The 26907-nt window shown below is 40.1% G+C and overlaps 2 protein-coding genes across 4 annotated transcripts; one reads left to right on the forward strand and one right to left on the reverse strand.

Moving 5' to 3' along the window:
• Nucleotides 1-2626: 2626 nt before the first annotated feature.
• ANKRA2 (ankyrin repeat family A member 2) lies at nucleotides 2627-14631 on the reverse strand. Of its 2 annotated transcripts, none has more exons than XM_074166059.1 (9): nucleotides 14602-14631; nucleotides 13423-13826; nucleotides 11158-11316; nucleotides 9722-9787; nucleotides 8359-8456; nucleotides 8037-8162; nucleotides 7575-7641; nucleotides 7403-7483; nucleotides 2627-6348 (listed from the first exon to the last, which is right to left on the reverse strand). In XM_074166059.1, exons 2-9 carry the CDS (start codon nucleotides 13721-13723, stop codon nucleotides 6293-6295), a joined length of 954 nt encoding a protein of 317 aa, XP_074022160.1. In that variant the 5' UTR covers nucleotides 13724-13826; nucleotides 14602-14631; the 3' UTR covers nucleotides 2627-6292. The 2 variants fall into 2 exon arrangements, with proteins under 2 accessions (XP_074022160.1, XP_074022161.1); XM_074166060.1 differs by having other exon boundaries at nucleotides 5758-6348; nucleotides 13423-13820; nucleotides 14602-14622.
• A 90-nt stretch (nucleotides 14632-14721) lies between these two features.
• On the forward strand, nucleotides 14722-25985 carry UTP15 (UTP15 small subunit processome component). 2 transcript variants are annotated; one of them, XM_074166362.1, is made up of 12 exons: nucleotides 14722-15060; nucleotides 15576-15668; nucleotides 15753-15937; nucleotides 17052-17230; nucleotides 19187-19312; nucleotides 19935-20070; nucleotides 21215-21299; nucleotides 23515-23664; nucleotides 23838-23939; nucleotides 24140-24273; nucleotides 24783-24841; nucleotides 25319-25985. In XM_074166362.1, exons 1-12 carry the CDS (start codon nucleotides 14971-14973, stop codon nucleotides 25540-25542), a joined length of 1563 nt encoding a protein of 520 aa, XP_074022463.1. In that variant the 5' UTR covers nucleotides 14722-14970; the 3' UTR covers nucleotides 25543-25985. The 2 variants fall into 2 exon arrangements, with proteins under 2 accessions (XP_074022463.1, XP_074022464.1); XM_074166363.1 differs by having other exon boundaries at nucleotides 14971-15067; nucleotides 15631-15668.
• Nucleotides 25986-26907: the final 922 nt, after the last annotated feature.

Raw genomic sequence — 26907 nt, forward strand, 5'->3', positions numbered from 1 at the left:
CCGCTTTCTGTAACTGTCTCGGAGACACAAGTGGGGAATTCAAAGTACAAGACAGATGAACAAAGAAGGCAACAGAGTGGAACTAGTAACAGCCCCAGGGAAAACCAGAACAGACAGGAAGGAGTGTTACAAAGTGCTCATCAAATTTACATGCAAATAGTAATGTTAACATTGTACATGATTAACTCCTCACTTGACTGAATCTTGTCTGGGTGAAAATGTATAGATTCAAAGTTTTGTTTCTGTCACCCGACACTGAGGGGACAGACAGGTTCTTTTAAGGATTCTTGGCAGAATGGTGACGGCACTAAGTTGTAGTTAGAATTAAAGCTTTTTTTTCATAGCAGGCTATTATGATTACTGCAGCACAGAGTTTATGATTAGAATGGCACAGGATTTCTCCAGGCAGAATCAATGTAGTACAATTTATAAGTAGCATAATACAGAATTTATAATACAACTTAACTTCTAATTTCTGATAGCCTAGATAATTAACTAAATTTATGATTTTTAATCACCTGGACCCTCAGCAGATGGGGTCACATCTTACGGTTTGCTGTATCGATGTAACAATCATAATCTAGACTCAAAAATCATGTGAAAGAATACAAGTCACCCCTTCAGTCCTTGGAGGAAGCAGGCTGTGGTGGAGGTGTTCCATTCCACTGGGGGTGTTGCGTTCTCTGTGTCCAGAAGTAGTTCTGGTCCAAGTCCTCTTAGGACTTTAACTGCTTGGTTTTACAGACGGTTCTCTGGGAGCTGTTATGCTTACCCCTGTTCTGTGGCAGGGTCATCAACACCACTAGGTTGGCTGGGTGACTGGGACCTGCAAGGCCAGCAAGGAAGGGAGTAATTGGCCTGGCACCCAGGAACCTTGAGGCTGGCAGGGATGGGAAGAAGAAATCTGTTTGATTCATCTACTCGGTGCACAGAACTTTCAGGACCTGATGATGAGGGCAAAGGGAAGGAATATGTGACCCGCTGGGTCTCAGAGAATGGCTGTTTGCCTTATAAAATGGTGTTAGTTATGTTAACCACATGACCTGGGGTGGGGGAGCAGGGGGTACTGGTCACAGTTCCTTTAAGAATGGCTTTACAGTCTCTAGCATCTTAACTTCTTTTAATCAAATATTAACAATCTATTTATGGCTATTCTTCACCATCTTTGATGGTTCAGTTTCTCTCGGCTGTTGCCTGACTGTGAGAAAGTAGAATTCCCTTGAGCCTTGAATGAACTCAATCCTTGAGTGAATGTGTAAATTTTGTTTTCTCCTTGGTAGAATTACTTCACACCTATATTATTGTCCTCTATGAAGAGGGCTGCTTGCTGCTTTAGCTTTCTCTTACCTCCCCGCTAGAGAGAGAAAGCCGGTCTGTCACGTGCTGTGAGGTTGCTGAGCTGTTGCAGCCAGTAGTAGCTGCAAATGAGTGTTAATTCTGACGAATGTACCCACTGCGCTGCAGACTAGAGTTCGTTTGTTGCGTACTCCTGCTGCTAAATAGGCCAGGGTACCCTGTAAAGTCAAACGTGAATGAGCGAGGCAGAGACTTCGTGCAGCTATGAAGCACTTGGCTGTTACGGTTGCACGAAACTGTGCTAGGCGATCTGCTGTGTGAGGCAGGGTTCACGGCATCTGTGATTACACGCTGCACACTGAATTTGGCAAAAAAAAAATTGGTTAATCAGGAAAAGCAGCTTGTTTGCTCACACTCTGGAATGGAGTATGCTGTCATTCAAGTGTAAAATACTTTTATTAACATTCCTGTCAGAGCTTACATTGGCAAGAGCTTTTGGTAAATGCTTTGGAGAGAATCAACTTGGAGTACAGATTTTTGACTGCAGAATTTTTCAGACTCCTCTGGTAAGGAAACACTGCTGCCTTCAGACCCATGGCTGTGGTTCCAAGGTAACTTCTAGTGTCTTCTCCCCACCACCAGAGGCCACAGAAGTCATTCACTGACACACAATCAGCAGGCTGGCGTTTCAAAACACCAATGCTGAATCAGGGGATTCACAATTTTTACCACTATAAACAAAGAAAACTGAATACTGGGAAGTATTTACACCAAGAGAAATAAAAATTCATCTTTGTGCCTCAGAGAAACACAAAGTATGTGGAGTGGAGCATGCTGTTAATGTGGCGTAATCAACTGTTGTCTGTGCTTTCTTGACAGTGATTTTTTTTCCAGCCAGTAAAGCTTTTCCTTTGCATAGATTTTTTTTTTTTTTTTTAATTTTTTTATTTTCTCCCTTCCCTTCTCCCAGTTTGCTAACTCAAAGTTTTTCCTCAGGGTGTCTGGGTGATCGCATACGAAATACTGCTGGCTGTTCCCTGCAGGGCCCTCACAGGAGCCACAGTGAACTTCAGTTCCGCATTCATTGCCTCAGAGGCATAACCTTATGCTATAGAAAGGGCTCGTAATGCAGGAAGCAGCTTCTGAAAGCAGACCGTCTTCACCTCTGCACTCACTTCTGTGGGATGCCTGGTGATGACTGACTGACAATCGCTTGAAATTATACAGCAAAAAGACAGAAGAGATTTTACATATTGCTATCTTAATCCACATTCCTCTATTTCAGGATCTTCCCATGTAATCCAAAAATGCATTTTCTAGATGAGTTTTCAGGCAACAGTTAAGAATTCGTCTGTTTATTTCCTATATGTGAACTCAATGCTGACTGAAGTTCAAAACAAAATACAGAGCAGATATTGAAGGTTCATCATTTAGAACAAGCACTTTACTGTAACACAAATAATACAGAGAAGGGAAATTCCTTATGCATACTTATATAACATGTCTATACACAAAATGTCTTAGAAATGGCTCAGGCTACAATATTTCAAGAAAACACAGTTTGCATTTTATTTGTGTTGCTGGACTTCTATGTTGAAAAGCATTTGTTTTTACAAAGGCCATGTGTCATGGTTTTAGTTGGAATAGGGTCGATTTTCTTAACTAGCAGCTGGTATGGTGCTGAGCTTTGGGTTTGGGATGGGAAACGGTGTTGACAGCGCACCGGTGGTTTTGTCTGCTGCTAAGTTCTCGAGGTCTTTGCTCCTCACACCTCCCCACCAGTGAGTAGCTGGGAGTGCACAAGAAGCTGGGAAGGGACACAGCTGGGACAGCTGACCCCAATGGGCCACAGGGATACGTATGACATCATGACAGTATATAAAGCTGGGGGAAGAAGGAAGGGGGGAGACATTTGGAGTGATGGTGGTTGTCTTCCCAAGTCATCATTATGTGTGATGGAGCCCTGCTCTCCTGGAGATGGCTGAACCCCTGCCTGCCCATGGGAAGCAGTGAATGAATTTCTTGTTTCGCTTTGCTCGTGTGTGCAGCTTTTGGTTTACCCATTAAACCATCTTAATCTCAACCCACGAGTTTTTCCTCACTTTCACTTTTCCAATTCTCTCCGCACCCCATTTAGGGGAAGTGAACAAGTGGCTGTGTGATCCTAGCTGTCAGCTGGGATTAAACCATGACACCATTAAATCTCACTATTTATAGTATGCAATTTTATAGTAACTGCCACTTTATGTTATTTTAAAAATACTTACGGTAAGACTTATTTTTCTAGATTTTGATTTTGAAACAATCATCTCCCTCTCTTGCTTCCAAGGCATGTCAGATTTACTGTCTTTTTCATCTGATTTAATCATGCATGATACAGTAGAACTGGTGTAAACCCTACATAAAAATAGAAGTGTCAAAGCCTGGGAGACAGGTAATAATCACTTAAATGCAGCAAGGATTTCACCAACACCTGCAAGATCAGTTACATTTTCTTGCTACAACTCCTTTACGGTTCATTCCAGTTCAGATTTCAGCTTCATGAAATAAGTGGATCTCTGGACTGGCTCTCACACAACCAACCTTTCAGAGGTTAATTCTCACCCTGTTTACACCTTCTGTACACCACAGATGTTTCAGTACAGAGTCAGAGAGAAATTTGGCCAGAAATTAATTTTAATCCATGTAGGTTTGGATTTATTTTTTTCCTACAGAATCACAGGATAATATGGGGTTGGAAGGGACCTCTGGAGATCATCTAGTCCAACCCCCCTGCTAAAGCCGGTCCTCCTAGAGCAGGTTGCACAGGAACTTGTCCAGGTGGGTTTTGAACGTCTCCAGAGACAGAGACTCCACCACCTCCCTGGGCAGCCTGTTCCAGTGCTCTGCCACCCTCAAAGTCAAGGAGTTCCTCCTCGAGTTCTTCCTCCTACGTTTTCCCCTATTGTATATTCACTCATTTTGAAATAACAGAGTTAGAATTTTGAATTTTTTCTTTTGCTCTGACTCAAAGAACTCTGCTGGATTATTCCCCAGCCCTCCAGTACCTTTTGGTCAGGATCATAGTGCACACACTTTAAACAGCATTGAGTTCCTTTGTGTATGGAATGATTTTCAAGTGAAAAATGAAGCATGGTAGAGACACTACGCTAGGCATAATTTACTTGGGTGAAGTCTAGGTGGAGAACTAATTGGAGACTGGTTCTACTACCCATGTGCTGGGGAAGAGAGGCGGGGATTAGGGATGTATGTCTGAATAGATGCCAGACCTCTAGTGGACGCAATGGAGAAATGCTCATGGAAATATGTCAACACTACGTGGCGGGGTCTGTATGTACCATCAGGGGAAAAGCTGGAAAAAAAATCTTTCAAAAGCTTATCTGTTACTTGTGCAAAACTATCACACGTCCCATCACGCAGCGTAGTTTTGATTAAGTGCAGGGGGCCCAGAAAATCCATTAAGATGGCCTGATTTTTCAACTACTTCCAAAATCATAATTGCTGTTCTAACTTAACAGCTACACTGGGACATCCTGCCAAACTGGGATACGAGAGGCTGGATAGAGATCAGCCCCACAGAAAGAGATCTGGGGGTCTGGGTGGATGGCAAGCTGAACATGCGCCAACAGTGTGCGCTGGCAGCCAACAGGGCCACCTGTGTCCTGGGGGGGTATCAAGCACAGTATAGTTAGCCAGGCGACTGTCCCACTCTACACTGTGCTGGTGCAGCCCCACCTCAAGTTTTGGGTGCCTCAATGCAAGAAGGACATCAAACTATGAGAGTGCGTCAAGAGAAGGGTGACCAAAATGGTGAAAGGTCTCAAGGGCAAGACTTAGGAGGAACAGTTGAGGTCACTCAGCTTGCTTAGCTTCGAGAAGGCTGAGGGGTGACCTCATCACAGTCTACACCTTCCTCAAGGGGGGCAGCAGAGGAGGACATGCTGATCTCCTCTCTCTGGTGACCCACAAGAGGACAGAAGAAAACAGAATGAAGCTGCATCACTGGAAGTTCAGAAAAGATTCTTCAGTGACAAGGTGGTCAGTTGCTGGAACAGGCTCCCCAGGGAAGTGGTCACAGCACAAAGCCTGTCAGAGTTCAAGGAGCATCTGGGTGATGCTCTAAGTCCTATGGCTTAGTTTTAGGTAGTCCTGGAAGGAGCAGAGAGTTGGACTGAATGATCCTTATGGGTCCCTTCAAACTCAAGATATTCTATGGTTCTGTGATCCAAAGGACCACCCTTTGGCTGCAGAAGGCCGGAATGCAGTAGGCTCTGGCTTCTCTTCCCATACAGCTGATGTCAACTTTCAGCCACTGCAGGAAGGATATTTAGGAGCTAGGAATTCTGCCCTGAATTAAAAATTTCTCTGGTATAAGGAAGTCTATCTAGGACACTCTGGCCTAGCTGTTTCAGGACTACACCAGGAAAGCAGAGGCAGGTGAAAAGAAACTAGGTAGGAATTAAACAACCATCAAAGTCTTTCAATTTATTACCAACTTCTTAAAAAATGAGACAAAGCCAAAAGCAGTTATATTAACTCGGGATCTTGAAAACAATCACAAATAGTGCACGTTGGTATTATTAACAGTAAAGACCTCTATCCTCTACGGTGAGATACTTCAATATCTAAACAAATTTCTTCCTGTGAATACGTATCAATAATGTGATGAAGTAGGCCACCTGGCACAGTGCCACCCACTGCACTCAATGTAAACATTTAGGTGGTCAAAACTGGTTTTATTTACAAAGTTTTTTTCATGCACAACTGACTTTTTCTTTTGAAATTATATAAAATATACTTAAGAAAAGGATGACATCATGTATTTCTATGAACAACAATGAAAGAAGAGGAAGAATATTAAAAAGCTTAACTAAAAACAGCAAACAATTGAACAAAGATAAAGTTACAAAACAAATAACCTTTGTCACTGATTAGAGGGCTAAAAAGCACTTCAGATCTCCAAGCCAAGCATGGACACCCACAGAAGAGCCAAGTGTTATTCCTTGATATTTTGAAGCAGCCTTAACAAATGAGACTCAATAACCTGTTGAACTAAAGCAGAGAAAAACATCAGGTTAATCACTGTTTTTTCACATTTTTTGGGTTGTACTGCTTTTTCCTGGCAGATGCCAGCTTGTCCTGTAAAATCATTTAATAAAAAACACAGAAATAAATTCACCCTGGGAAGAGAGTCTGCATCCCTTCAGAAATAAAAGTCTCATATAATGCAAAAGCAATACAACCAGTAAGGCAGATGATGGTTTTTGGAGGTGATGATCTGTTCTCTGGTTTGAACAGGCAGATAGCATACAGAAAGCAAAATTTTAAGCATATACATGGAAAGTAGGCAAAAATGTTTATTAGGAACTACTTCTGTGGAACGCTTTGAGACTGAACTCTTGAAGTAGTCCTACGTCTAGACATCTGTGAAGTTACTGGCCCTACCATTAGCACAGGGCTCTGCCTGGAGAAGCTACACATGCAGTGCTGGGCTTATTTTTGGATTCAGTTAATTTCTGCAATGGCAGACATACCAGAGCTTTCAAAATGAAGGCAGCATGCGGGAAAAAACAATGATTAGTCCCTTCTTTGCCTCTGTTTTCCCAAACTGAGTTAGCTACCCTCACTCCCTGATCCTGGTGCTGAATTACTGTCTGCCTCCAAGATTAACTAGAGCTAGAGCTAGTCTAACAGGGGAAGAAGGTTTGGCATGATGTGATGTAGTTTGCAAATCAGAAGAACGCCAGGGTGAGGGGTTCGGGAGGGCTGCAGCCTCCTACCATTGTCCAGTGCAACACACACTCCTTTGTACAGGGTCAGGGAGGAGCAGCGTGGCTCCCCTTGTCTGGATCACGACTGCGTCAGCCCAATGCATCATTATTTGTGCCCACAGATGCAGATCCAGGGCAGTGACATTCTCTTACTGGGTACCTGGCTTTCTGAGTCAGGGACAGAAACTCCTACCCAATTTCAGCTGATACATTTAGGTGTGTTATGGATGGGGATCTTCTTACAGCTACAAAACCTCTACTTGGCCATTACAGCAGCCATATAAACAAGAAACAGTAAAAATAAAAATCAAAGAATTTACAGTAGCAATACTCACCACTCCGATAGCCCAAGGCTACAGCCAAATCCATGGAATTATAGCCAGCATCTGTTTCAATAGTTGGATCAGCACCATTTTCTATATAAAATAGGAAGAGAAACTCATATTTCTAACTATGAGAACTGATACAGCGTTATTACTGATAAGTCAGTTTGAACAGTCTGCTTACCAAGGAGAATTTTTACACATTTCACATGGTTCCCATGTACTGCATATAGGAGAGGTGTGCCTCCGTTCTGCAAAAGCAGGGAAAAAAGCCTTAGACACTTAATGATTAAGCAGTCTGCAACTGTAATTCCTTAACATACCAGTATATCTCTATGTATCAATATGAGACTTCACAAGTTTAATAAAACTGAGGTTCTGTTTTCAGTTCTTCACAGCTTCCACCTTTTTTTGTCTACTGTTTAGACTGTAAGCTCACTCTTCTACAAGGATTCAGTGTTAGTCTCATTCTCTTTTTACCAAGAAGTCAGAACTAGTAGGGCCAATTTCTCTTATCCTATGGCAGTTTTGAAACTCTCAGATATTTCAGAAGAGGAAGAACAATTTCCAAAACCAAGGCATTGCTGTGCCCTGTTTCAAATTTCTGACCAAAGCACCCTCTGAAAAATTCAGGCTAGAGTCTTACCCAGTCATATTCATTGACATCAACTCCACAGTCGAGCAGCATTTTGACAATATCTGTGTATCCTTTACTGCAAGCCAGCGATAGGGCACTTTCTCGCCCTTTCCCCAAGATCTGAGGATCTGCACCCTGAAGTAATAATAATGATAACTTTTTTTTAAAAAAATAAATCAAATTAACCACACTTTTTTTTTTTTTTAATGTGAGGATTCATACAGAACTTAACTTCAAAACTTTTATGAATAAAGCAGCATTGAAAAACTTAGTAAGGCAAATTGAACTAAAAAGTAAATAAATTTAAAATTCAATGTGTTTTTTTCCTTACATTCTGGAGGAGAAATTCCACTACTGCTATCTGCCCATGAGCTGCAGCCCACATCAGAGGAGTAAATCCTTCTTCATCCTTATGATTGATTACATTTTCTGTTTAAAGAAAAATATGCAGCTTAGTAACCCCTTTCACTAACACACTGTATGAGCTGGTGAAATGCATTGACATATCCATGGTGAATGGACTGAGGTACCAGAGTATCCTAAAAGACATTCTCATCTTAACTTTAAAACCAAAATTCTATTCCAGTGGTGGTGCAAGTATCTTTGCCCAAGAACGAAAAAAAGTTGTCTGTCATCTGGGCTTTATCTTTGGAAAGGTGAGAAGGGCTGCTTGAAAAATAAAGAGGTACATTCTGTATTATACTGCAGGAAGTGGGTCTTTTTTCTCAATAGAGTGAGCCATACATTCTTGTAAAGAAGTAGCTTCTAAAGCAATATAGATAGCATAGCTCCATTCCCCTCTAAAGTTCATGTAATCAATAGGGTGTTTTGTGGAAACAATTAAGGTCTACTTCTAGTGTAGCTGGAAAAAGGAAAAGTAACTTTTTTTGTAACAATTGGCTGACTGAAACTGTTGATTTTTTTTTAATATCTAAATATTTAAAAAATCCCATGCTTATCATAGCACCATAATATGCATTTTTAACTGTTACTGACACTCCAGAATTGATTTGCTTTCCATATACATGGCTCATTACAAAGTATATAGACTCAGCAACTCATTACCTGCTTTCCAGTAACTATTTCAGCAAAAATGCCCCAAAAGCATGAGTGATTACTGATAGCACAATAAGAATATACTATTAACGGTACTCAATTCGTTATGCAGAGTTGAAGTTTTGTATATGTATTACAGACACACAAGTGCCACACTGAAGACTGTCACTCAACTCTGAATGACTAGCACTATCATACTGAAGGTGTGAGCCACAGTTTAGATTACCAAAATATAGCTTTACATGTCAATTGATTAAATAGAATTGGAAAGCCACCACTAATAGAAATGTTTTTCTAAATTACAAAGATAATTTAAAAAAAATTAACTCTTCTGATAGAACTAACAGATTCTCCCTTCTCATTTCCATGGATCATCTATGTAGCTGGGGAGCAGGGGGAGGAAGCGATCTACCTACAACTCCTATTAAAGCTAATGTTTAATGTAAAACCCAAATCAGAGCAATGAGTGAATAAAAAAACCTATGTGAAACACTAGTCCACATCTGCAAAGCACAGATACCTCAAATATCCTTCAATTTGTACCAGAATTGAGGGTTATTTTTTTTTAATACAGCTTTGGGGGAAAAGTCAAGCACAACAGGGTATAAAGGAAGGCATTTAACCTTCCTCTGTCTCACCTTGTTCAATACGTGTAGCCAGATACAACATTTCTCCTTGAGCTGCCAGCTGATGAACTGATAAAGCTGCAAGAAGGGAAGCAAGGGCATGTGTTACACCCACCAGTTTTCATTCATCCAGCTTTGGAGCTACACATAACATGTCCATTGGCTTGAGCAGTACAGAACTCAGATTTGAGAGTACAGGTAGGTTTCACCTTATACTCTGTACTGGAACCACTATCTTAAAAATGGAAAAGTTTCCAAAGAGTTTCATAGCTTTAGGTAATTTTTTAATCAATGTATAAATCATACAAGAGAGCAAAAATACTTCCTACACTGACTCTGTACAAGGCAACACGCTCTCTTCTCTGCTGCTTGGTCAGCAACCCAAGATCCCATTAAGAACATTTATCAAATGACAATAAGCATCTTTTGACAAATTAAAGTTGTGCAGTTTAAAAATGACATCCGAGACATCACAGGCTACCGGGAGGTCTGTCATGCTGCTCAATAAAGCCCGTAGCGTAACTCTCACTCACTACAATGTGGAATAAATCAGATATTACAAAACTATGCACAACATGACATCTACAGTGGAAGAAAAAGATTGTGGGGTTTTTGGGGCTTTATTTTTAATAAAAAGTACCGGGTTTTAAAAGCAGAATAATTCCTAAGAGATTACTAAGAAAAAAAAAAATCTCTGATCCCACAGTAAATGCCGCACAGGTGCATGGTTTTGATAATTACAACTTGGAGCAGGTTTCAAAGGTGCTCAGGAAGGAATATATAATAAGTTATCCACATTATATAATAACAAAATTAGCTAATAGTTACATATGCAAATTTTCAGTGTCCTCTTCCTATTTACTAGAGGGAATTTTGATTTTTTTTCCAGAAAGACTGCATATTTTGTTTAGAGGCCTATGTTGCAGCTCCAGATTCATTTTTCCCATGCAAGCAGCACTTTTTTAAACAATGGACTTACAATGTATAGCGGAAATTATTTATAGATGAAGTAAATGACAAAGAATTAATTTATAAAGAAAATGTTTGACAACTAAGAATAACAAAACCCCATAAACAACACTGCCTTCTTGACTTTCAAGACCCATGACAATCATCCAATTTTAATAAATTTTACAAGATGCACAGTTCTGAAAACAAGTATATGAAGCATATTAACCTAGAGCTTAGAAACGATCAGAAAAATCTTTACCTGTATTTTTCATATCAAAAATCGGATCCTTTCTGGAAAATATGCTTCAGTCATGAATTCAATACAGGAGGTGGATTACTATTTTATGGTTGAAACCATGTGAAATTAGAGCAAACTACCTCAATGTTTTTTTCCTATATTAAAGGTTCATTGTAACACCCAAGAAAAAATTGGAAAAAATCTGTCAAGCATGTAACATACAGTTTACAAAATAATAGTAGGGCAGGAGGATACTTACAGTTTACAAGCAGAGGTGTTGTAGAGACTTCGTTTCCCCTGTGTTTGTTAGTTAGGGTAGTTGATTGCTTTATTGGTGAGAAATGCTTAGTAGTTGATGGAGTATAAACATGTCTTACTTGGATACCAGGGGAAGGAGAAGTGTGGATGTTGCATTCAGCTACATTGAACAGAGAAAACAGACAGGATTTTAGTACTATCAAGAGAATTAAAAGCAAGCCATAGATTCTAAGTCAATCTAGAAAGCACCAGTCTCACAAGATCTTTAAAATCCATGTTAAATAAGCTTTGTGACGTGCTTTTTCCACTGTGCATAAGAGTTGAATAAAGGCCTGTATTCATCTCTAGCACAAAACAATGCTGCTACCCTACACATTCAGAGACAAGTTGGTGTCTAAATGAGGTAAGCCTTTGTCTAGACTTTCAACACACAGGACATGGATTTATGAGGTAGGACGGCCCCACTTCACCTGTCACATCCTTAATAGCACTCTCCAGTGCAATAACATGATGCAGCTCTGGTCAGCCATGCAGTCAGGTAACTGCTCAGCTCATCCCTTTGTCTACTCCCTAACCTGTGTACTGCATGAATGGAGACGACCTTCCCTAATTTTGTTCACCAGCACTTTTTCCACTCTTGTTGGATAAAGTTGTAACTGCAATTATGAATGCCTTATGAATACTTATCCAGCAGGAATAGAGATGTTTCACACTAACTTGCATAAAATGTAACTGCAGGTCACCATTTAGACTTCAAGAAGTCATTCAGTGCTGCTGAGTTCATTTGTACTAACTTTTCTAGCTTTCCATTAGAATCTAATAGCATTTTATTACATATATATATATAAATATATATATATATATATAAATATATATATATATATATAAATATATATATATTATCTTGGCTTCTAATTCCCAAAAGTAGCTTTAGATTTTGAGAAGTAGCTGAGAAGCCAAATAATTTTTAAGAGGCTACTGGAAAGACATACTGAAGGATTAATCTCCATTATTGGCTAAGTTGACTCAACACCAGTGTGCACTAATGTAGTAACTAATTAGTAACTAACTAACATTAGTAACTAATGACTGGAAGCTAGCTAACATGCACACTGAATTCACACCATAGAGAACTTCATGATCATAAACCCAAGCACAAATCTGGGGAGACAACCAATTAAAAGAAGTAGAGGGTAACAGGATGAAAATGAAATTACATTTTCTTTACCAATCAAGTTGCTACAGCCAACACGATCAAATTAAGAGACCTACCAGGGGTTTTTGACCTGCGGTCCCTGGATCTGCAGGACTACTTCTAAGGGGTTCACAAATGTTACCTAAGAAAAACAACCCTATCGCTGATGGGTCTAAATTTGCCATTCAGGTCTGCAGCTCCACTAGTAAGCACTTAGGGCCTGCAAATCAAAGAAGTTTGCAAATTACAATGGCTGAACTGCAGCCAAACAAAACAAATCAGAGAAACCATCAAAATCCACAATAGGTCTGTATTTGTTACAGGAAATGGGTGAAATTCAACCTCATGAAAAGATACATCACTAAGAGCCTGAAATACAACAGCAAGCACTGGAAACCACAGCTGTTAAGGGGAAATAGATGGAAGTCCTAATTCTGTTCTCTATTGATACGCTCAGTCATGAAAATGCATGGATCAATTCTGATGAAGCTGTCCAGCAACATCTGGAGATCAGCTACAGGGATCCAGAGTTGGAGCAACATTTGCCTTTAGGTAGCTGAATTGACAAGCCAATCACTGCAACTACAGGCTTTGTACAGCCATACTGATAACACAAAGTCAACCACATAACCTATGTTATTTTGTCATAGTGAAAAGATAAAATGTGCTGCAGAAAGCTACTGAAATTGAAATGATCATACAGTTCTTTCAGCAGTGTTCTGTAAAGACACATATTCAACAATGTGTAGCATGTTGTAGGACATGCAACACAAAAGAAGTAAGCTTGTTTTGATAACCAGCACCAGCTCTTACTAAATTACACAAGAGACCTTCTGCGTCGCTACTTTTTCACTTTAAAAAAAAAATTAAAAATTTGATTTAAAAAATAACCACAGGGGAAATTAATTTTACATTAATAATAAACATATAATAAAAATGTTAGGGGAAGAAATCTTAGAAAACTATTACTGATTAACACACATACAAGGCAAAGGCTTTTTTTAAAAAAAACACAACAGCTTAACACGATGACACAGTTCACACATAACAATTTGTACCATAAAGTTCAACCTTTAAATAAGACAGATGCCACTTCAAGGTCAGAGTTAACTTGGTCTTGAATATTTTTACTGTCCTCCTCATTCAAAGACTTCACAAATCGTGAGCAGACATTCATATCAAATCTATTGGGCAAAATGAATTTCATCCCCATGGCAACACTCTGAGCTGGGCCTTCCTCTGTGCTTGAGTCAAGCTGATTCTCCACTTTAATGTCTGGCATGGGTGGAAGGCTGTAGCTAGTCGGACATTCTTCTACAATTAACTGGGCCCCAGCATCTAAGTTTGTTGAAGATGCCATGGCCTCAGTCATGTAAAAGTTTTATGCAAAATGCTTCTTCATAGCTTCCAGCCAAGAGCGGTTCTGGTCAACCCAGGTGTATCTGAAGAGATCCCAGTGTCTGAACAACCTGCAACTGAACACACGTAACATAGATTAACAACACTGTGGTGAAGTAATGCATGAAAATATACCAAACTTGGCTTCATTTAAGCTTATGGTATTTGGTTTTGATAGTCAAAACCTTGGTGAAATATCACTTACTATTGACACCAGCTTATTGACAAAATCCTCTGTTTAAATGTTATCACGTGGGTATTTAAGCCAAATTTCATAACGAAGCCAGCAGGAGTTTCATCTAAGTAAGATTTCAGAGTATTAGGCTGGTTGCAACAAAAAAACCCACCACAACCAACCACCTTTATACCAAGAGAGGAATAAAGAGGATGTCTTTATTTCTTAAAAACATTACTTAAAGGAAAAATTTCAGTGAATTTACATTCCTTTATGACTCCAAGTCTTTTCATAACCCGAGTAAAACAAACGGCTTCTGCTGTATATGTAGGAAAACGACAAAATCTCCTTTAGACCAACGACAGCAAAACATCCCAGAACACCCGGGGCTTTTTGACAGCCCCGCGGGAAACCTCACACGTCGGGCCGGGCTCGGCGGCAGCGCCTGGCAGGCAGCGAGGCCTAGCAGCCCTGGGCGCTCCTGGAGGCTTCCGCCAGCACTGCGGGCCGCCGGCTCCGGGACGAAAGGCCCAAAGGAGAGCTGCTGCTGCAGCTTCTGCTGCTGCTGCTGCCGCCGCTGCTGCCGCTGCCGCCACCCTCCACGGACGCTGCGGAGCGCCCGCCGCCCGGGCAACTCCATCCGAAGCCGCTGCTGCGCACCCCCAACCCCGCCTCACCTCCGCGCCGCCGTTTCGGCCGCTGACGGGAAGGCGGAAGTGACGCCCTACCCTCCCTCCCCCACCGCGTGATGCTGTGCCGATTGGCTAGGCAGAGTCGCTTCCTGATGACGTATTGATGCAGACGACGGCCTTGGGTCTACTGGAGGCCGGCGTGGGGCTCGCCATAGCGGCGGCAGCGTGGCGGCCCTTGGCCCCTGAGGCGGCGCGGACTGGTCGGACCCTCTCCGGGCTTCTCCCGCAGAGCCACCCACCTCTCTGCCCGGGCGCACGGGCGGGAGCGCGACTCGGGCGGTGGCTGCCGCCGCTCCCTGAGAAGGCGCCGCGCAGGCCTCGGCCTCGCCCGGCGGCCCCCGCTGCCGGCCAGCCATGGCCACCTACAAACCGGTGGTGGTCCAGGCCGTCCCCAAGCTCGGGGAGAAGATCACGCAGGACACGCTGTACTGGCGGGGCTACAAGGTAGGAGGCAGGCCTAGCGTGGGGGGCGCCGGGGCGGCGGGTGTGACCCGGTCACAGGGCGCGGGGTCTGCTCCCTGCCTGTTCTGCCAGCTCCTGCGGCTTTCGCTTAGAACCGGTTCCTTAGTACCGCCCTGCAACCTGTTGAACGCCTTCCTAGGAAACGAGGCTGACTTGTGCCCCAGATTGGCCCGACAGGCTTAGTTACTGCCCCAGAATACTTTTTTTTACTGCTTTCATGCAAAATCAAAGTATTTTTAGACGTGTGTGAGTGGCTAAGGTTATTTTTACCTCAAAACACAGAATTAATGGGTTAGCTGTAATACATGAATTGGAAAAAATTGGTAAGAGCAGAAGTAGCCTGGCAGAAGAGAAACTCAATAGGATTGTATTTAAAAATAATATAGTTCTAAATGGAGTTTTGAGCTCTCTGTAGGAAGACTAGGTTTTGTTTTGCTGATTTAGTTTTTGATGGTGTGTTTATGTGTACTTAATGATCTTTATCACAATTGTTTTAGACACCTGTTCAGATAAAGGAATTTGGTGCAGTAAATAAAATTGACTTCTCCCCAGTTTCTCCATATAACTATGCTGTCACAGCCTCCTCAAGGGTAAGTGGCTTTTCTGTGGTCTTTATATCCCTGTCTTTCAGTTGGTATCATATGAGCAAACTTAATGTCTTCTTGTTTTGCTAGATCCACATTTATGGTCGTTACTCTCAGGAACCAATCAAAACGTTTTCTCGCTTCAAAGATGCTGCTTATTGTGCCACATACAGAGATGATGGCAATCTGCTTGTTGCTGGCAGTGAGGAAGGTAGCATTCGCCTCTTTGACCTTAGTGGAAGAGCACCGCTGAGACAATTTGATGGTCATACTAAGTAAGACAGTGTTGTTTTTTTCCTTTGCGTGCATGAGCTTGTTTGGTGTATTTACGTATGTCTGCTTTGCATGTTGCTGAAAATCTGAATAATACTGATCTATGTTGCTTGTAACCGTCTCATGTAGGTCTTACTGAAACAGATATTTAAATTGAATTCAAAATTGGAGTAATTCTTTTTTTTTAATTCTAAATATGAATTGAGTATATGAAAGAGTAAATACATGTTCTAATTCAGGTAAGTGTCTGTTAATATGTTGTATAGACATAGTCTTGTGACTTTGTGGCACAGTTTATTTGATGCTGGCAGGAAAAGAGTTCCAAAAAGTGGCTAAACAAAAACAGTGAAGAAATAGTCCAGGAAGAGCAGGAATCCCTAGAAAAAAGTAATCCAAAACAAAAACCAGAAAAAGTGCATGGTATCTGCGTGTGGTTGGGGTGGGGAAGGAGTTAGGAGTTCTGATCTGCTAATGAGGAGAAGATAACGATAATGCTATGGAAGACTGGAACATATTTTATCTACCTAGGACAACACCACCACCACCTCCTTTCAGTGGAAAGCACACAGGCAGACCTTGAGAGTGTTTGTATGTGAGGTCTGTGTTTGTAGATTGGGTATTGTCTTACATCCTAAACATTAGGGTAATGGTGGTAGGATTTAGGGTATCTGTTTTCTATCAAAGTCATTCGCTGTTAGAATGTTGCAATGATAATACAGATTCAAATAGTGATTTTAAAGAACAAGAAGAGTGTCCAGCCCGGTCATACTTAAAATATTCTATTATTTTTTTTTTTTTCCTGAAGGACAGTGCTAGTACATAGACCTTTAAGCAGAATTTACAGCTTTTGAATGAGCATCTAGTAGAGTTGTAAAACCTTTAAGGCAGATCATATCAGTGCTTAGGTAAGCATCTGTCAGCATGACCCTTTTTCTGGCTGGAAATAAAAAAGCTAAAGTGTTTTTAATCTCTCAAGTGAGGCCTTGTAACTTCCAACAGTAGACACTTTGCGTTTTTAAGTTGAAGAGAATACTTAAATAAGCTCTTCATACAGACTAACTCTTCTGGAAACAAGTATATGTTTTAACTTTGGATATTGTTTACTTTGATTTCTAGAGCTGTTCATGTAGTGGGCTTCTTGTCTGATAAATACCGAATATTTTCTGGTGGTGATGATTACTCGTCAAATTTGTGGGATATTCCGAGTGGTACAGAAATCGTCTCATACAGTGAACATACAGACTATGTGAGATGCGGCTGTGCAAGTAAAGTGAATGCAGATGTCTTTATAACAGGTTTGATTTTAATTCTATATATGCTTCTTTTGGATTGAATTGAACTAAAATGCAGAAATAAGAAAACTGTCATACGGAATGACAGAATCACAGAATGGTAGGGGTTGGAAGGGACCACTAGAGATCAGCTACAGTCCAACCCCTCTGCCAAAGCATATTCACCTAGAGCAGGCTGCACAGGATTGTGTCCAGGTGGGTTTTGAATATCTCCAGAGAAGTAAGACTCCACCACCTCTCCAGGCAGCCTGTTCCAGTGCTCTGCCACCCTCACTGTAAAGAAGTTTTTCCGCATGTTCAGACGGAACTTCCTGTGTTCCAGTTTGTGCCCGTTGCCCCTTGTCCTGTCGCTGGGCTCCACTGAAAAGAGCCTGACCCCATTGTCTTGACACCCGCCCTTTAGATATTTATTAGCATTGGTAAGATCCCATCTCAGTCTTCTCCAGGCTCAACAGACCCAGGTCTCTGAGCCTTTCTGCATAAGAGAGGTGCTCTGTTCCCTTGATCATCTTCATATCCCTCTGCTGGAGTCTCTCCAGTAGTTCCTTGGCTTTCTTGAACTGGAGAGCCTAGAACTGGACACAGTACTCCAGATGTGGCCTGACCAGGGTACAGTAGAGGGGGAGGATAACCACTGGCCTTCTGGACCACAAAGGCACATTGCTGCTTCATGGTCAATTTGGTGTCCACCAGGACTCGCAGGTCCCTCTCTGCAGAGCTGCTTTCCAGCAGGTCAACCTGTACCAGTGTATGAGGTTATTCTTCCCCAGGTGCAAGACCCCTCACTTGCCTTTGTTTAATTTCATCAGGTTCCTCACTGCCCAACTCTCCAGCCTGTCTAGGTCTCGCTGTATGGCAGCACAGCCTTCTGGTGTGTCAGCCACCCCTCCCAGTTTTGTGTCATCAGCAAACTTGCTGAGGGTACATTCTGTCCCCTCATCCAGGTCATTGATGACTGTATTGAACAAGACCGGACCCAGTACTGACCTCTGGGGAGCACCGCTATTTATGCGCCTCCAACTGGACTCTGCACCGCTCATGACAACTCTCTGAGCTCTGCCATTCAGCCAGTTCTCAATCCGCCTCACTGTGCACTCGCCTAACACACACTTCCTAAGCTTACCTGTGAGGATGTTATGGGAGACAGTGTCAAAAGCCTTGCTAAAATTGAGGTGGACAATATCCACTGCTCTGTAGAAACAAGAGAATACAGTACGGTCTTGTTTATTATATTTTAAACATAGAGGATCTGTCTTCCTACTTACTGTCTACTTTGTTGTTTCCTTTCTGCTTGCTTTTTAAGCTTGACACTGATGTTTGTAAGGAAACTCTTGAGTGAACTTATTTTTAACATTGTTTTGCTTTAGGCTATGGGGGTTAATGGGACTGTTCTGACTGGCCTTTGACAGTTTAAAGAAAGTCCTGTGAATGCATCCTTTAGTTGGGATTGGCTGAAGTGTTTTATCCAGGTTTCCGGAGGAGGACACTAGTTCCATTGTAGTTTGTACAGCCCAAAACTGTCAGACTCAAAAATGAAAGGTCATATGAGGAGTTATTTGAAACCAGTTGCTTTCTGTTTTCCTAGCAGTAGCTTTCTATTAATCTGTAGTAAATTGCTATGAAAAAAATACGTCTCTTGTGCCTCCTGAAGTAATGAATACTAGGTTTCATCAGGTTGCCTGATACTTATTGTTATAAATACACTTGATTAATGGAAGGGAAATAAAATTAAGACTTAAGTTACTTTTAAGGCCTGACACATTGCTAAGGTTAGAATTCAAAGGCTTATGTTGCCCAGAGGCTGTAAATTAACCAAGGTGAACTACAAGGTGTTCAAAGTGTATGGTTTAAAGTTGTTTCCATTTGGCAGGAGCTCCTTTGGATTGTAGGATGTGGCTGTCTTAGTTCCTGAAATAATTGAAATTACGAAACTGAAGCTATTTATGGTGTTGTTTGCAGGTTCCTATGATCACACTGTGAAACTGTTCGATGCACGAACAAAAAGTAGTGTCATGACAATAGAACATGGCCAGCCTGTGGAGAGCGTGCTTCTCTTCCCTTCTGGTGGGCTTCTGGTATCTGCAGGTACTTATAAAATCAGTATCTTTTCTGTGGCCCTAATTTGTGAGAAATACTTCAGCTGCTTCTTTCTTGTCTGATGTTTTCATTTGGTAATGAAGTGGTAAGTGATGTAACTGCTGGATTTCTCAAAGATCTTCTTTAGGAATCTATATTGATCTGGAGAGTGAAGGTAGGGGGTCTTCTTGTTTCTGATTTGATTTTCCTGTAGTTGGTCTAAAAAAAAAAAAAAAAAAAGAAAAGAATAACAAGAATACAGATTCTATTTAGCCCAGTGCTAAAGTGAAGGCATGAACACACTTAATCTTTCTCTTAATGATGAGAAGGTTTTTTAATCTCTATTGCCATTGCATCAGAAGTTCTGTAATGCAGTGGTGTCTAGATATTTAGTATTTTTTTTTGGTAAGGAGTGTGTTGAATCATTCAGCTGTGCCTGCAGAATGGCCTAAAAAAGAGCTGGCTGGTAATGTGCCTTGTCCCATGAGGTAGTCATAATGGATGGGGATAGTGAGTAGGTACAGAAAACTCTGTGTTCCTGAGGAGGCACTGCAGCACTCTGTGAAAACTTCTCAAGAGAAGTGTAAATGTGTAGATATGTCATACTTTTTTGTGTGCTTCTTTCTTACAGGAGGTCGCTATGTCAAAGTTTGGGATGTACTAAAAGGCGGACAATTACTAGTTTCACTTAAAAATCACCATAAAACTGTAACTTGTTTATGCCTGAACAGCTCTGGACAAAGGTTATTGTCAGGATCCCTGGACAGGTTAGTATATTTTGTGGCTTTGTTGTGACATAGATTCTGTAGGACTTTTTTTCTTTGAAAGTTATTATGCATCAGTGTGAATCTGTGCTCTTTGGGTTTTTTTTTTTGATTAAACACTTTTAATTGTTAGAGTTGTAACTTATTTGAAAATATGTCTTGGGGCCAAGGGACATACCGCGATATACATTAACCTTTTCTTCTTATTAGCCTGAATGTCAGTAAGGGTTTCATGTGCCATTTGGGAATGTGTATGAGGAACTTCTGAATAAGCATTCATTTTTCTGAATCTCTAAATTGACCTTTGCGGACTCCATAGAGTAAATACTCTTAACTTTACTTTAATACAGTTTAAATAACTGAAACTGTACTATTATTCACCTTTAAAGAGCCTGGGATTTGTATCTCTGTGCTATTGCTTTTTATACCCAAGGTGCACAGGTGAAAGACGTCCTCTTTGCTTTTTTGTTTGTTTGGGTTGAGTTGCTGAGCAACAGTACTCAATCTGTTGTCTCGGAGACATTAAAAATATGAAGTGGTCTGAAATGACAGTGGTCTTTTCTCTTCCTCCTTCTCTTCCTCCCTCCCTCTCTCCTGTACTTCAGTGTTGTCATTCACTGCTCACAACAATGAAGTTCATACTTGTAAGATAATGTTTTGTTTTCCCATTTGTTTAATATTTCCAGTCTTCAACCAAATCATTAAGGATCAGCCAGATATAAGAATATCTATGGATTTACTTTGAGAAATTGTCAATAGATTTTTTTTTTTTTTAAATTTTTGAAATTCAAGAACAAATTTGAAGAAATGTTGTCTTAGTGTTTCCTAATAAGCATTGCTGAAGTCAGATAGTCACTACATCTGCCTTCAATTTCTTTTTCTGCCCTTGCCCCATTTTCATCTCTTTTGCATGTGGGTAATCCTTTCTTGACTTTCATGTATCTTTTAACAGAACCTTTTGGTTGCAGGAGAGGTAGTAACTAAGAAGCTCAGTGGCTTCAGCTTCAAATTGAAGAATGCTTTGTATGACTACTCAGTTTTCTTAAATGATCTATAGAAGAGATGGATGTGAGAGTGATGAAATCCCTGTAAATTGTCTACAATAAGGCATTAGTAATGCAGTTTTAATCATTATTCTTTCATATAGGCATGTGAAGATTTACAGTACTACTTCCTACAAAGTAGTCCACAGCTTTAACTATGCAACATCCATCCTCAGTCTTGCGTTGTCGGTGAGTACGGTAGAAATCTTTCTAAGTAAGGTAATTACCGATACCTTTTAAGTCACTGAAGCAGTTAATTTTTGCTTTCATTGCTATTCTTCTGCTATACAGAAAAGTAGGAGGACAGAATATATTCTTCCCAAGTAAAAAACGCATTAAGATGGTCTAAACCTAATACATTCAGATACCAGATGTTACATGATCAAATCTGTACAAAACGGTGTTTATTAAGGACAGTATATATCACAGGGAAAGTAATCAGTTTAGAAGGCAAGTCTTTAAGAAGATTGTACTCATCTTTTGCATTTCAGGAATGTTGTGAATTTTCTTGTGTGCCAGTGATGAAAGAAAAAAAGTAGTTCATTTATTGAGAAATTTAGATTAGGATGAACTTGTCTTAAAAGTTGCTGGTGTCAGGTTGATCTGAGGAAAAGAGGAGAGGGCAGAGGTATGAGCATGAACAAATTTGTTTGCTAAGACATACATCTTACTGTCTTGGAAACAGAAAACAAAGACTTTCATTTCTCTGAAACATTTGAGTTCCAATGGATAAGTGACCTTCTAGCCAGAAATTTGGAGGCTAGCACTGCTTTTTAAAACAATGCTTTCGTCATGTAGTCACCCTCTTACGTAGCCTCTGAAAGACATGTAAAAGGGACTGTGAGGGATCTACACTACCTTTGTTATTTTACTGCTGTCCTACTCTTCTGCAACCTAGGGAGAGGTGTGTGTGGAGGGGGTGTCTCCTTTTCTTCATTTCCTATATTGTTCCCTAAATGAGTTTTGAATTATTTTGGTTGAGGTGAATAGTACAGAACCAAAAAAACCCCCCATACCCTTTAAGCTTCTACAGCAGCTGCAAAATGTGCAATACCTGTAGTTTGGCATCTCCAGAGCTGTGTATATATCTTTTGAAACATAATGTTTTATTTCCTGTTGACTAAAAACATTGAGTTTTAAGTGGTCATATGAGAACACAAGGCTGTCTCTACTAGGTCAAACCGAAGGCTAGTCTAATTCTAGATGCTGCTTCCAACTAAGTAGATGTGCATGGAAAATGAAAAACGGGGCAAGTGTGTATGATAAGTTTCCTGATATTGTCCCAAACTCCAGACTAATTTTCAGATGAGAAATTAGCTCATCAGAGTGTAGTTGCTGTGTAATTCAAAGAATTTCTCTTACATAAACCTGTTCAGTCTCTCCTTAAGCTTGGATAAACTTTTAACCTTCACTAGATTCCTTGACAAGGAATTCCACATTCGTGCTACTTGTGTGAAGAATTCCCTCCTTTTGTTCTGATTGAACAGAACTGTTTGGTTTGTTCTGTTCTTTATTATCTTCATTTGATGCCCCTAAGCGAGACATTGATGAGACATCTCTATCCATACCTGTCATAATTCTGTAGGCTTTTTTTCATATCCCTCCTCAGTTGTCTTTTTTTCCCATACTGAAGAGTTCTGTCTCAAATCAAGCCAATCTCTGATTCTCCTTGTTGGTTGTTTTTTTTTTTTTTTTTAATTCTTACTTTTCTGAATCTGCTACTGTTCTTTGAGAATGACTCGTGTAGCATTTAAGATGTGGGTAAACAACGGATTTATTCAGTGGCATGACTTTCTAGTTTTTATTTCTTCTGTAGTAATTCCTAACACTTTTTTTTTTCTTACCAGCAGTTGAGCATTCAGCTGATGTTTAATGTTTTCATAGAATTATCTGTTAATAATAACAGGTCAGAAGTCACTATTTTATGTGTGAAGTCAGTGTTTTTCTCCAGTGCATCATTTAAAATTATAACCTTTAGCATCAAATACATGCAACCTTTGTTATGTAGGTTAAATTTATTCCAGTGACTGGTAGTTTGAACAACTTTCACTTTCACAACTCCTTTTTCACTTTGAAAAACCAAAACCTATCATAGATTATACTTAGAGAAGGCTGTTAATGCATATTTGAGCTAAAGCCTTGAGTCAGGCTTTAGTCCCTCTAGGTGTTTGTTAAAGGTTTATTAGATGGATAACATCGCTTACAATAATAGTCTGGAAGTTGTCCATGTTTTGAACGAGGTATTTGACGACAGCATCTGATAGAGATGCCTTCCAATTCAAGTTATTCTATGATACTGTGATTAAAGCCTTATAATTAAGAATATACATTTAAAAATCTGCATAGTAGAGTATGCATCATCAAGTAAAACACTAGGTTCCTAACACTGATTTTTTCATTTTAGCCTGAAGATGAAACCATAGTTGTAGGCATGACCAATGGGGTGCTAAATGTTAAACACAGAAAACCTGAGGAAAGGAAAGAAGATTCTCAAAAGAAGAGACAACCAACATACAGAACCTATGTGAAAGGAAGAACTTACATGCCTAAACAGGTATAGAGGGGGTGAGAAAAAGTATACTGAAGCACTCCTCAATTTTTTTTTTTTTTTTTTAAGTGTGCTAAGTTAAAGAAAGGGAAGGCAGGGAAGACACATATAAGTTTGGCAATGCATCTAACTCATTGTGTCTATGTCTGTCTTATTCTGAACTTGTATTTCAATTCTAGGAAGATTTCTGTGTCAGTAAACCTGTAAAACGTGTTTTGAGGAAATATGACAAGCTGTTGAAGAGCTTTCAGTCTTCCAAGGCCCTTGATGCAGTACTGGAGGTAAGTCATTGGGGTTTGTCGCACCAGAGTTGTGTGCTATCATCTAACCTGGGCGTTTTCTGTACGTTGAACTAATTTTATTTTAGCATATAACTGGAAAGGAATCAAAATTGTGTGGGTTCTGTTTTGACTTTGCTGATATCAGCCCTGTTTTGTGTGTAAAGATGTTGGTTTGGTACTGAACTCCTGTATCTGTCTAGCCACCCATCAGGCTCTACACTCCTGAAGTTACGGTTGCAGTCATGCAAGAGCTACATCGCAGAGGCACGCTGAGGAGCGCGCTTGCAGGCCGAGACGAGAAGCAAATTAATCTCCTTCTTACCTTTGTGGCAAGGTACTATTTTAACCTGATTCTCTCTGACTATTTTGACACCTGTATTTTTTTAATAGCTTGTGCCACAGTCTCAACAGACGGGTACTGGAAGACTGGTGCTCTTGAAATCTCACATGCCTCTGCTTTCTGATATCAAGGTCTGGGATAGTACTGAAACAGTTTACCTGTTACCACAAAACAATTTTTCTCATAGTGTGAGAGAGTATATTTTACTTCTTTGCCAGACATTCAAACCTCAGTCTATTATTTTCTGTCTCCTTGATAAAAGTCATGCCTTCATGTACCTTGAGGCTTTTGCCAGTCCTCCAACCCCCACTGCCTTCTTGAAAGGAGGAGGGTAAATACCATGTATGTAGCTTTTTTTGACTTATGTCTCTGTCTGCTGTTCTGTGATGTTTCTTCATGAAGGAGAAATTGTCTGTATGGCTGTATGACAAAGCTGCTTGTTGGTGGGAAAAGGAGTGCTATTGATGAAACTGGTAAGATTGGGATGTCTTCTACTTTTGCAGGCGTGTGATTGAGCCTAGATTTACTCCCATACTGGTGACTGTTGCAGATATGATCACTGGTAAGTACAACACAAAAAAGATTCCCAAAGCCGTACAGCTAGCTTGGAAATAAGGTAAAAAGTGCTGTGTCTTTAAGAAACAAAACCTTTATGTTTGTAAGTATGAGCTCAGGGTCAAGAGAAGATATTGCCAGATAACTTTGACCACAATCAGTATCTGATTTGCACCGGCTGCAGGAAGCTCCTCATGGTCTCTTAAGTATCTTTGATACTTCGTCTTTCTATACTTACATAGTACGAGTGACTTCTGCTTCTGCAGTGAGGTAAAAATAGTATTTGAGATTGTAAAACTTCTGTTAGTTTGATGTACTGTGAGTACATACCAGTAATTAACACTGTTTTCAGAACACCATTAAAGTTGTCTCATGTGTCCACAATGTTGGATTTATGCTAGACTCCTTAAATGCATCTCTAGCTAATATAATTTTCATGTTTTTGTAGATATGTGGATTCTTAAGTGGTGTTTTTTCTTTACAGACATTTATCAGCCTGTGGTTGGGCAGTCAGCAATTGTTGATAGACAATTCTTGAGACTTCAGGAAGCCATAGGAAAAGAGATTGACTATCAAGAGGAACTACTAGAAGTTTTGGGAATGATGGATACACTGTTTGCTACTTTTACTAAGAAAAAAGATACTCATCTAGAAGAGAATAAAAGTAATGGTCTTGCAGAGACCATTGAAACAAATATGAGTAACTGACTGACAACCATCACAGCAAATTGTGACAAAAATAACATGGACTTGAAATACATAGCCTGTTCTCCTGGTAACTTTTTTTAATAGTGACTTTCAAAATAAGCCCCTCTACGTTGAAGTCCTGTCTTCCAAACTGTGTTTCTGAATAGGCTGAATTACTGAAGACAGAGAAACAGCAGCGATTTCAAGGTTTTTCCATGCAATATTTTAAAAAAAAAAAAAAATTTTAAAATTTTATTCCAAAGTTATGTAACTTATAAAGAGTGTTTTGTGCATCCAGTACTAAGTCATTATTTGATTTAGAGAAACAGTCAACAACTTTCAGTTTTTATTTACCAGAAAATAATTGAGATTTGTCTAATTTTAATGTGTCATTGTTCTTATTTAAGGTTAATACCCCATCTCACATACTTGGACATAGGAATAAAACCACATATGCATTTGATAAAACTTGACTACATTGTGTTTTCTGTCCCTGCTTCATCTCTATTTCAGACTTCCACAAATTCATGGGAAACAGCAAAATGACTGAAGAAAACAAGTGGATGGTTATGTATATGGAAAAAATTGTAGTTTAATTTTTTAAATTAATTAATTATAATGAATTATAATTATCTAGAAAATAGATAATTCCTACTTCTAAAGGGAAATTTAATTAAATTAATGTATAGAGTAAGTAAACTGCATGCCAGTGAGAAAATCCTCAGTTAGGTGAAAGAACTAAATTTTCAAGGTACAGTAGATGCAATTTGAGACTACAGTCTTATCAGTAAGTATTTGAATGTTTTTTTTTTTTTTCACTTCAGTGCTGGAGAAAGATGATATACTTCAGAAAGATGGGTGTGCCAAAGGCTGCTCAACACATACAGAATGACAGTAGGGTAGAATTTTGTCCTTAATCTATTTTTGGTGACTTGCATTTTCCCCTAGGCAGCTAATTTATTTGAGATATAACGTGAATTTCCTGCGAAAGCAATTTGCTCAAGTGTGGCAATGAAAGGTGGGTATCAGTAGTAGTAGTGCTTGGAGCTGAAGGTGGACATAACATTTAGCAGCCTAGTGTTGCACAGCTTGAGAATCACTGACCTTGACATCAAGCATATTCATAGTTCTTATTGTTAATGTCTGAAGTATGTATCCATTATAGTGCCTCAAAGTTTGAGGTGTGGGTAGCAGAACCATAGGAAGAAGTTGGATTAAAATAGTTGATTAGTTTGATGTAAATTGGGGAGGTGGATTTGGTGGGTGGACTGTTTGGTGGATGAAGAATTGGTTGGATGGTCACATCCATAGGGTAGTGGTCAATGGCTCAATGTCCAGGTGGAGATCAATGACAAGTGGTGTCCCTCAGGGGTCCGTAATGGGACC

The sequence above is a fragment of the Numenius arquata genome, chromosome Z, assembly GCF_964106895.1.
Source record: "Numenius arquata chromosome Z, bNumArq3.hap1.1, whole genome shotgun sequence".
NCBI classification, from domain to species: Eukaryota; Metazoa; Chordata; class Aves; order Charadriiformes; family Scolopacidae; genus Numenius; species Numenius arquata.

What these genes read in the sequence shown, in the direction of transcription:
- UTP15 (XM_074166362.1), top strand. Translation starts at nt 14,971, where the DNA reads ATGGCCACCTACAAACCGGTGGTGGTCCAGGCCGTCCCCAAGCTCGGG. An exon ending in CTGTCACAGCCTCCTCAAGG is followed by an intron (nt 15,669 to 15,752) that starts GTAAGTGGCTTT and finishes TTGTTTTGCTAG; the next exon opens with ATCCACATTTATGGTCGTTA. An exon ending in TTGTCAGGATCCCTGGACAG is followed by an intron (nt 20,071 to 21,214) that starts GTTAGTATATTT and finishes TCTTTCATATAG; the next exon opens with GCATGTGAAGATTTACAGTA.
- ANKRA2 (XM_074166059.1), bottom strand. Translation starts at nt 13,723, where the DNA reads ATGACTGAGGCCATGGCATCTTCAACAAACTTAGATGCTGGGGCCCAG. An exon ending in GGCTACACGTATTGAACAAG is followed by an intron (nt 8,457 to 9,721) that starts GTGAGACAGAGG and finishes TTCTTTAAACAG; the next exon opens with AAAATGTAATCAATCATAAG. An exon ending in AGCCTTGGGCTATCGGAGTG is followed by an intron (nt 6,349 to 7,402) that starts GTGAGTATTGCT and finishes TCTCTGCTTTAG; the next exon opens with TTCAACAGGTTATTGAGTCT.